This window comes from Solanum verrucosum, unplaced genomic scaffold, assembly GCF_900185275.1.
Source record: "Solanum verrucosum unplaced genomic scaffold, falcon-dt-bn FXZP01000253.1, whole genome shotgun sequence".
Taxonomy (NCBI): domain Eukaryota; kingdom Viridiplantae; phylum Streptophyta; class Magnoliopsida; order Solanales; family Solanaceae; genus Solanum; species Solanum verrucosum.
Window position 1 is genome coordinate 1697108 of NW_026019984.1, and position 11465 is coordinate 1708572.

Consider the following 11465-nt stretch of genomic DNA (forward strand, 5'->3'; position numbering starts at 1 on the left):
GGGGTAAGTGTGCGTACACACCACCCTCCGCAGATCCCAGTCGTGGGATTACACTGGGTATGTTGTTGTGTCATTTCTTATCTAACACCCACAAAGGACCGTTTGTAGTACTCGTATCACATTTTATCTCTAGGTCAATGACTACCATAGATAGACCTGTCGTCTTCTCATAAAAAAATCACATTAATCTTCATAATAAGAACAAAACCTTCATTGAAGATATGCAAGCATAACTCTATTGTTCTCACTATTTGATGTCCCCAAGTCTTATTTCTATAACTCTCATGGTTCCATCACATGACTCACAAGTTCGATGACATGAAGATCCGTACAACTTTGAATATCTCCTTTATTTTTGTAAATTGGAATAAATGTACTCTTTCTTCACTCCTCAAGCATCCTACACTTGTTAGTATAGCATTAAATAGCTTGGTAAGTCATCATACTTCAACCTCTCCAAAGACACTTCCAAACTTTATTGGGATACACCATTCAGACTGTGGGCTTTTTTAGTCCTCATTTTTTTCATTGTCTCACTTAACTTTGTCGGCCTAATTCTACAAGTGCAGCTAAAATCTGTATCGTGCACAAAGGTATGGAGATACAAAAGGTTAATCTTGTAGTTTGAATTGAAAAATTAATCAAAACAACATTCACGCCTCTCATTGATCTTATTATCTTTTATCAATAAATTCTTAAGGACTATCTTTAATACAAATTCACTTGGTTTAAGTGCTTACTGTGCTTTTCTCTCAAACGTTCTAGTTTATAAACATTTCTCCCTCTGTCATTTAACATTATGTACAAGTCATCTAGGGCTTCTCTCCAACTTTACTAATAGCCTCCCTACCTTCCCTCTGAACTCTCTTATACTCTTCAAAGGTTTCATTATCTTTTGTTTTTGGTAACTTTTTACAGCATTCTGCTATTAGTTCTAGTAAATCTTTGCAGTTTGCACTTCATCATTCCACCACCAAGATTCTTGCAATCATAGTTTTTCTTGAAAGGCTAATTAGTACACGCCTTTTAATGCCCACCATCAAATTCTTCATAACTCTTCTCACTCTATATTCACGTTTTACCTATGTTTGATGGTCGTGGCATCTATTGGTATAACCTTACCGTCCTTACATGTGGTTCTATCACAACTTCTAGTAAGGGTTAAGTCCATTTGACTATAGTTTATGGTGCCAAATTTATCAATGAGGATAAAAATTGATATGTATCTTACTTTTCTAAGTAAATTTTAAATATCATTTGAATAACAACATACCAGTGTAAACCTACAAGTAAAGTATAACGAGAGTAGAGTGTACACAGATCTTACCCTTACCTAGTAGAGATAGAGAGGTTGTTTCTGATAGAAAACCTCATAGAGATAGAGAGGTTGTTTCTGGTAGAAACTCAAACTAGAAAGCATAGCAAAGTACTTCGAAAAAGGGAATACAGAAATGGAAGCAACAGCAATGAAATAATATGAAAAGAAAAGTAGAAAGCAACATACAAAAGAAAGAACAATAGCGACAAAGAAATGATACGATAACTGAAGCACAAAAGAACTAGTGATAATTGAAATCGAAGGCTAGAAACTACGACAATAATGTTGATACTACTAGTAAGAATGTATATATATATACAACCACCAAACCTATCTCACACAAAAGCGAGAGAACGTTCAACTACCAACTAAACTTCTATCCGAATCCACAACCAGCAAACCCACATATTTAAGGCCATGTCCTCAATAAGCAATAAGCAGCAGATGCAAGAGAATGTTCAACTACCCACTAACCTTTTATCCCAATTCTTGACCAACAAACACTCCCATTGAAGGTGATGTTCCCACTAAGCACAAGATTCAAGCACTAAATCCTAATCCATAACCACTAAATCCTTCTATCTAAGGTCATGTCCACAGTAAGCACAAGATGCAACAATATGCTTCACTACCAAATAACCTTCCAACCAAACCCTCTTATCTGAGGTCATGTCATCAGTAATTTCAAGATGCATCATGTACTTGTAAAAGTTAAAAGCGATCATTTACAATAACACATATTAACACTACTACAACATACCTAGCATAATCCCACAAGTGAAGTTTGGTGAAGGTAAGATGTAGACCGACTGTACCCGTACAGAGGCTAAAAAAAAAGGGGAAGCAAGGACCTGTGAGATCTCAAAGGCTAATAAATCTTTATCTTTCATTTCTTAACCCTTCTTCCTCAAGTAATCTGATACGAGTTCTTCAACCGTCAGACAAAATCGAAACCCATGAGACATAGTAGAAGCTGTAGGTACTGAAAAATCTCGACATTCTTCTCACCATCATTACAACAACTAATTTTACTTCTCTCATCTATTTCTCCATCTTTCTTAGAACCTAATAAATCTCCATTTTCCATCACTGAAAAAAAATCCAATTTCTTCAGCACATTGTGTTGTCTAGAAAAAATCAAGGAAAAGTTGAGAAGTTCGTATAAACTACTTGTTCGGAAAAAAAAAAGATGAGAAAACTACAAAATGATACCTTAACTTTGTTTTAGGTACAAAGTAGTCCCTTTTAAGAAGTTCTCAACAACTACGAGATTCCTTTGTGAAAACTAAAAAAAGTATTCTGGTGCAAACTTCACAAGCATTAAGATAAAGACCTCATATATCAATCCCATACTAAAATGCTTCAAATTTATTGGTCTTGAAACTAATTTATTTCAAAATAAGAGTTTAATGGTACCAAAACATCATGATTCATGAAAAAAGTTTAGGTGAAAGCAATGTATGCCTACACCTTTACCAAAACAAGAAGTTCTCAACAACTATGAGATTCCTTTGTGAAAACCAAAAAAAGTAAGGCAAATTCATATGCCATTTGACACACTATCTCGTCAAGATAGGTAGTGATAAGAGTTCGGATAGCTGCCTATTTCCCTGTTGGTTTTTCCTCTCTCTTCAGCTTCGAGACGCTTGAGAAGACAGCATCCCATTCGTGTTTCTTGGTTTCAGGAACCATGCTGCCATCAACAAAAGGTTTCCACGTATCTTCATTAGAATCAGTCAAAACCCAGCTCACACTTTCTGGAGGATTGGCAGAGTCGAAGTGGAAAGGCGTAACCTCCTTTGTTTTTGAGCCACTCTTCTGTTTTTTGCTTTGCGGAGTCTCAGATGGCTGCAAAAGAAATTGTACCATTAAAACACATAAGAAGATGTATGTTTCTTTGAAGCAAATGGAAGACTAATGCAAACATAAAAGTGATAGGTAATAACTAATGTTTTGATTCACTAATTGTAGCATCACTGCCACTGCCAATGTTTCCCTTCTTGTGCTTGCCGCCCATTTACAAGAAATAAAGCACCTTATTTTTTGACCGAAATTTACCCCCCGAAAACTGGTTCATAATAGTACTGCAGACTAGCTATTTTTCACTTTATAAGACGTTTATATATTTGTCACATTCCAGCCACCATTTCACTATTTATCCTTGTACTATATCTATTATCTATATTCTAATAAACTCAATAGAGGAGAAACTTGTAGAATAACAGCTTATCATTTGTTCATAATCAAAACACAGCAGTCTCTGCTTCTATTGAACACGACAAACAATTAAAAATCCTTCATGCTCTAGTTTCTGAAATAATTTCTAATTCAAACTCTAATATTAAAAGTAAAAACTAGAGAAAATAACCACATTTTCAGAAGCATTTGCTAAATAACCAATAACAATAACAACAACAACATACCCAGTGAAGTGGTGTTTTGGGAGGGTAGAATAAACACATACCTTACTCCTACCTCCTGAGAGGTAAAGAGGTTATTTCAGAAAGACCCTCACCTCAAGTAACACATATCAACGCATTTTCAAAAATACAAATACAAAACACAGAAGAAAGGCATATATAACACTTAATAAGAGATATAATTACATAGAATTCGGAAATAATGATGATTAAAATATAAACCTAGATTTATTTTGTTAAATAGAGGTTAAAAGAGGAAAAATAATTCAAATGTAGCACAAGTTAAGTCCAACACTTTATGCATATGTAGTTTAGAGACAGAATTTCTACCCTATCAACATGGCATATTTGTGTTTCAAACTTCCACTCCCCTGACAACAAGCTTGGCCTCTCAACATTCACCTGATGCACCGACATAAACATCTCAGCCGCCAACGCGGTCTTCTGCATCTCAAGAGTAGTCTTCGCCATCGTCGGAGTCAGTTTGGGCCCCTTTCCTTCATTTGGCAGTACGTCGTTGTTCGGTTCAGCACCGATGTAGGTTTCCGACTGTAACAACGGATCCGTTTGTAAGGAGCCATCCTGGAATTCGCCGTTGGTAATGGTTAACAGCGGGATGGATGAGACGGCGGCGTCTTCAGTCATCGTATGGGGTTATTATGGTGGGAAAGCGTTGAAAGAGTCAATAAAGAGAAGAATATTAATTGAATAATGGGAAATGACAGACAATATATTTCTGATTGTACTTTTTAAGTAAAGTTTCATAAACTATAAATAACATTCCTTTTTAAATCTAGAAACATATTTCATTTTGTTTCTAGAAGTACAACTCCCCCGCTAAGTAGCCAAGTGATCTGGCAGTATGTGATTGGTCAATTTTTAATTATCTTTTTATGATTTTAAATAATTTAGACATATTTTTTAGAGTTATAGATTATTTTATTGAATATAAAACAAAAACTAAACATCTGTCGACTCTTTTTCTACTGTAAACTCGACGTCGTCGTCATCTGCAAGAATTGGTCTATCAGAAACAATCTCTATACCTTCAAAAGGTAGGGGTAAGTGTGCGTTCACACCACCCTCCGCAGATCCCAGTCGTGGGATTACACTGGGTATGTTGTTGTGTCATTTCTTATCTAAAGCCCACAAAGGACCGTTTGTGGTACTCGTATCAAATTTTATCTCTAGGTCAATGACCACCATAGATAGACCTGTCGACTTCTCATAAAAAATTCACATTAATCTTCATAATTAGAACATAACCTTCATTGAAGATATGCAAGCATAAATCCATTGTTCTCACTCTTGTGATGTCCCCAAGTCTACGTTCTATAACTCTCATGGTTCCATCACATGACTCACAAGTTGGATGACATGAAGATCTGTACAACTTTGAATATCTCCTTTATTTTTGTAAATTGGAATAAATGTACTCTTTCTTCACTCCTCAAGCATCCTACACTTGTTAGTATAACATTAAATAGCTTGGTAAGTCATCATACTTCAACCTCTCCAAAGACACTTCCAAGCTTTATTGGGATACCATTCAGACTGTGGGGTTTTTTAGTCCTCATTTTTTTCATTGTCTCACTTAACTTTGTCGGCCTAATTCTACAAGTGTAGCTAAGATTTGTATCATGCACAAAGGTATGGAGATACAAAAGGTTAATCTTGTAGTTCGATTTGAACAATTGTTCAAAACAACATTCACCCCTCTCATTGATCTCATTATCTTCTATCAATAAATTCTTAAGGACTATCTTTAATACATTTTCACTTGGTTTAAGTGCTTACTGTGCTTTTCTCTCAAACGTTCTAGTTTATAAATATCTCTCCCTCTGTCATTTAACATTGTGTACAAGTCATCTAGGGCTTCTCTCCAACTTTGCTAATAGCCTCTCTACCTTCCCTCTGAACTCTCTTATACTCTTCAAAGGTTTCATTATCTTTTGTTTTTGGCAACTTTTTACAGCATTCTGCTATTAGTTCTAGTAAATCTTTGCAGTTTGCACTTCATCATTCCACCACCAAGATTCTTGCAATCATAGTTTTTCTTGAAAGGCTAATTACTACACGCCCTTTAATGCCCGCCATCAAATTCTTCATAACTCTTGTCACTCTACATTTATGTTTTACCTATGTTTGGTGGTCATGGCACCTATTGGTATAGCCTTACCGTCCTTACATGTGGTTCTATCACAACTTCTAGTAAGGGTTAAGTCCATTTGACTATTGTTTATGGTGCCAAATTTATCAATGAGGATAAAAATTGACTCTTATAAGTAAATCTTAAATATCATTCAATAACAACATACCAGTGTAAACCTACAAGTAAAGTATAACGAGAGTAGAGTGTACACAGATCTTACCCTTACCTAGTAGAGATAGAGAGGTTGTTTCTGATAGAAAACCTCATAGAGATAGAGAGGTTGTTTCTTGTAGAAACTCAGACTAGAAAGCGTAGCAAAGTACTTTGAAAAAGGGAATACAGAAATGGAAGCAATAACAATGAAATAATATGAAAAGAAAAGTAGAAAGCAACATACAACAGAAAGAACAATAGCAACAATGAAATGATACGATAACCGAAGCACAAAAGCACTAGTGATAATTGAAATCGAAGGCAAGAAACTACTACAATAATGCTGATACTACTAGTAAGAATGTATATACATATACAACCACCAAGCCTATCTCGCACAAAAGCGAGAGAACGTTCAACTACCAACTAACCTTCTATCCTAAACCACGACCAGCAAAGCTTCTTATTTAAGGCAATGTCCCTAATAAGTAATAAGCACAAGATGCAAGAGAATGTTCAACTACCCACTAACCTTCTATTCCAATTCATGACCAACAAACACTCCCATTAAAAGTGATGTTCCCATTAAGCACTAAATCCTAATCCATAACCACTAAATCCTTCTATCTAAGGTCATGTCCACAGTAAGCACAAGATGCGACAATATGCTTCACTACCAAATAACCTTCCAACCAAACCCTTTTATCTGAGGTCATGTCATCAGTAATTTCAAGATGCATCACGTACTTGTAAAAGTTAAAAGCGATCATTTACAATAACACATATTAACACTACTACAATATACCTAGCATAATCCCACAAGTGAAGTTTGGTGAAGGTAAGATGTAGACCGACCGTACCCGTACAGAGGCTAAAAAAAAGGGGGAAGCAATGACCTGTGAGATCTCAAAGGCTAATAAATCTTTATCTTTCATTCCTCAACCCTTCTTCCTCAAGTAATCTGATACGAGTTCTTCAACCGTCAGACAAAATCGAAACCCATGAGACATAGTAGAAGTTGTAGGTACTGAAAAATCTCGACATTCTTCTCACCATCATTACAACAACTAATTTTACTTCTCTCATCTATTTCTCCATCTTTCTTAGAACCTAATAAATTTCCATTTTCCATCACTGAAAAAAAATCCAATTTCTTCAGCACATTGTGTTGTCTAGAAAAAATCAAGGAAAAGTTGAGAAGTTCGTATAAACTACTTGTTCGGAAAAAAAAATAGATGAGAAAACTACAAAATGATACCTTAACTTTGTTTTTAGGTACAAAGTAGTCCCTTTTAAGTCTTTAACATTTTTATTCTTTTTATAAGTTTGAAATATTTATTAAACTATGATGATTATTAGATTTATTCTAAACTATGATATATAAAATATTTGATGCAAAGAAAATATTTAATGAGAACTCATATTTGGATTTATAATATTTGTCGTTCTTTTTGGTCTATTTCTAAAGTATAGTGTAAATTTCTTGGATACATCTTTTTGATCTATTTTTGGTATGTAGTACAGTATTATTTTTATAATGTGATTTTTTACGAAAGTTTTCAGTGTTTTTGGTTATTTTAGACACAATAAGTTTGAGAGAATCCCTACAAATTAGCTAAGGATTAAAATGAAATTACACTACGATCAAAGCTACACCAACAATAGATCAACCTATATGAGTGATCTAAGTATCTATGCAAATATAATATAATTAATAATTAAGAAAGAAAAAAAATCAACCTAATGGATAAAAATATCGTGTATTCACGCAGATTTAAAGGACACACCTCAAGGGGTGGTATGTGGACCGCCTACATAATTAATAATTGCTTCTACTACTCAAACATGTATTCAGGTGCAAACTTCACAAGCATTAAGATAAAGACCTCATATATCAATCCCATACTAAAATGCTTCAAATTTATTGGTCTTGAAACTAATTTATTTCAAAATAAGAGTTCAATGGTACCAAAACATCATGATTCATGAATAAAGTTTAGGTGAAAGCAATGTATGCCTACACCTTTACCAAAACAAGAAGTTCTCAACAACTATGAGATTCCTTTGTGAAAACCAAAAAAAGTAAGGCAAATTCATATGCCATTTGACACACTATCTCGTCAAGATAGGTAGTGATAAGAGTTCGGATAGCCGCCTATTTCCCTGTTGGTTTTTCCTCTCTCTTCAGCTTCGAGACGCTTGAGAAGACAGCATCCCATTCGTGTTTCTGGGTTTCAGGAACCATGCTGCCATCAACAAAAGGTTTCCACGTATCTTCATTAGAATCAGTCAAAACCCAGCTCACACTTTCTGGAGGATTGGCAGAGTCGAAGTGGAAAGGCGTAACCTCCTTTGTTTTTGAGCCACTCTTCTGTTTTTTGCTTTGCGGAGTCTCAGATGGCTGCAAAAGAAATTGTACCATTAAAACACGCAAGAAGATGTATGTTTCTTTGAAGCAAATGGAAGACTAATACAAGCATAAAAGTGATAGGTAATAACTAATGTTTTGATTCACTAATTGTAGCATCACTGCCACTACTAATGTTTCCCTTCTTGTGCTTGCCGCCCATTTACAAGAAATAAAGCACCTTATTTTTTGACCGAAATTTACCCCCCGAAAACTGGTTCATAATAGTACTGCAGACTAGCTATTTTTCACTTTATAAGACGTTTATATATTTGTCACATTCCAGCCACCATTTCACTATTTATCCTTGTACTATATCTATTATCTATATTCTAATAAACTCAATAGAGGAGAAACTTGTAGAATAACAGCTTATCATTTGTTCATAATCAAAACACAGCAGTCTCTGCTTCTATTGAACACGACAAACAATTAAAAATCCTTCATGCTCTAGTTTCTGAAATAATTTCTAATTCAAACTCTAATATTAAAAGTAAAAACTAGAGAAAATAACCGCATTTTCAGATGCATCTGCTAAATAACCAATAACAATAACAACAACAACATACCCAGTGAAGTGGTGTTTTGGGAGGGTAGAATAAACACATACCTTACTCCTACCTCCTGAGAGGTAAAAAGGTTATTTCAGAAAGACCCTCACCTCAAGTAACACATATCAACGCATTTTCAAAAATACAAACACAAAACACAGAAGAAAGGCATATATAACACTTAATAAGAGATATAATTACATAGCGATCTTAGGCATATTTATATGCCTAAGTTGTCAATATTTGCTCATGAGTCGATTAGATTAAAGAATGATCTCTAGTCATTAGCTTACTTTTTTGTGTAACTTGTGATGATTGTGCACTGAAACAGATGATTAGTCGTTTCAGGAACTCTCAAGGAAATTGGAGTCAACTTGAAGAAAAGAGATGTAAAAGAGCATGAAAAGCGGCCAAGGATGAATGTCCCAGGGCTAGGCCCGAGGCTCCAAGGGCCAACATTTAGAGAGGCCTCCCAGGCGCGCTGAGAGGCGCGACGCGCCAAGGTCCAACATTCAGAGGTCTTTCTCAGCCGCGACGCGCCAGGGTGGAAACTTCAGAAACGAGGTTTGGGCACAATGATAGGCGCGATGCGCCAGTGGGATCTTGACTTTTCCAACTTAGAAGTGTTAAAAAATGGATTCAGAATTGTAATAATCTTTGGCTCTAATTTTTCCTACCATTATAAATAGACCCTTAGGGCTTAAGAAGGGGGTTCGACTTTTGATTTAGTGTGCAAGAACAACAATTCAAGTTTGTAATAGGTTTTAACCCTTTAACTCTTCTATTTTTTGGAAGTTGCATGAACTATTGTATTTTCTTATTTTCTAATAGCATGAGTGGCTAAACGCCCTAGTTCTGAGGTTGTAGCTATGAATGGATTGTTGATTATTAAAGGCTTTATGAATTAATTCTTGGTTGTCATTATAAGTTACTTCTATATTCTTGTTTTAGTATTTCTTGACTGGACATCTACAGATAATTCTATTGCTTAACCTTAAAATCGGGAGAGGAGAGGTTAGATAGACCAGAGGATATAGAGAGCTTGATCGACCCGTTAAGTCGAGGTGATTTGTGTTCATGAGTGACGCCCGGACGAACAACTCACTTGGTTACAAAATAGGATGAAATATAAATGTTCACCAATTAGTCTATTTATTGCCGCTCAACGATGTAGTTAGGTAGCTAATTGGGGAAGGCGACAAGAGGTGTATATCCCGACTCATATAATTAACCCTATAAACCAGTAACTTGACAACTGAAATTAGTTCTATGCCAATAATACGATACATGAGATTCAATGTTTGTTGCAGCCCTAGAATTTCTTTTAACTTGCTTGAAACATCATATTAAAGTCGTTCACAATTAGTTACTTTTATTCAATGCATAATTAGTAGTAGTTAACAATTAATCATTAACTCTTAAAAAGGTTACTTTTACTTTTATTTGTCGAATTAAGTGTTAAATATAAATTGATCATAAGTCCCATGGGAACGATAACTCATTTCTTAAAGAATCTATATTACTTGCGCGACCACGTACACATGCATGTATACTGGGGAGCAATACATAGCATTCGGAAATCATGATGAGTAAAATATAAACCTAGATTTATTTTGTTAAATAGAGGATAAAAGAGGAAAAATAATCCAAATGTAACACAAGTTAAGTTCAAAACTATATGCATATGTAGTTTAGAGACATAATTTTTACCCTATCAACATGGCAGATTTTTGTTTCAAACTTCCACTCCCCTGGCAAAAAGCTTGGCCTCTCAACATTCACCTGATGCACCAGCATAACCACTTCAGCCGCCAACGCGGTCTTCTGCATCTCTAGAGTAGTCCCCGCCAGCGCTGGAGTCAAATTGGGCCTCTTTCCTTCATTTAGCAGTACGTCGTTGTTCGGTTCAGCGCCGATGTAGCTTCCGAACTGTAACAGCGGATCCGTTTGTAAAGAGACATCCTGGAATTCACCATCGGTAACGGTTGCCAATGGGATGGATGAGACAGTGGCGGCTTCAGTCATTGTATGGGGTTAGTAGGGTGGGGAACCGTTGAAAGAGTCAATAGAGAGAAGAATATCAATTGAATAATGGGAAATGACAGACAATATATTTCTAATTGTACTTTTTAAGTAAATTTTCATAAACTATAAATAACATTCCTTTTTAAATGTAGAAACATATTTCATTTTGTTTCTAGAAGTACAACTCCCCCCACCCCCTAAGTAGACAAGTGATCTGGCAATATGTGATTGGTCAATTTTTAATTATCTTTTTATGATTTTAAATAATTTAGACATATTTTTTACAGTTATGCATTATTTTATTGAAGATAAAACAAAAACTAAATATATGTCGACTATTTTTCTATTGTAAACTCGACGTCGTCGTCATCAGCAAGAATGGGTCTATCAAAAACAATTTATATACCTTCACAAGGTAGGGATAAGCGTGTGTACACAC

The 11465-nt window shown here is 35.3% G+C and overlaps 1 protein-coding gene and 1 pseudogene across 1 annotated transcript; both read right to left on the reverse strand.

Moving 5' to 3' along the window:
- Positions 1-2920: 2920 nt before the first annotated feature.
- Positions 2921-4383, reverse strand: LOC125818340 (uncharacterized). Its single transcript, XM_049497869.1, has 2 exons — positions 4069-4383; positions 2921-3166 (listed from the first exon to the last, which is right to left on the reverse strand). The coding sequence occupies exons 1-2, from the start codon at positions 4381-4383 to the stop codon at positions 2921-2923; spliced, it is 561 nt and encodes a 186-aa protein (XP_049353826.1).
- A 3815-nt stretch (positions 4384-8198) lies between these two features.
- LOC125818341 (methyl-CpG-binding domain-containing protein 5-like) lies at positions 8199-11026 on the reverse strand (annotated as a pseudogene).
- Positions 11027-11465: the final 439 nt, after the last annotated feature.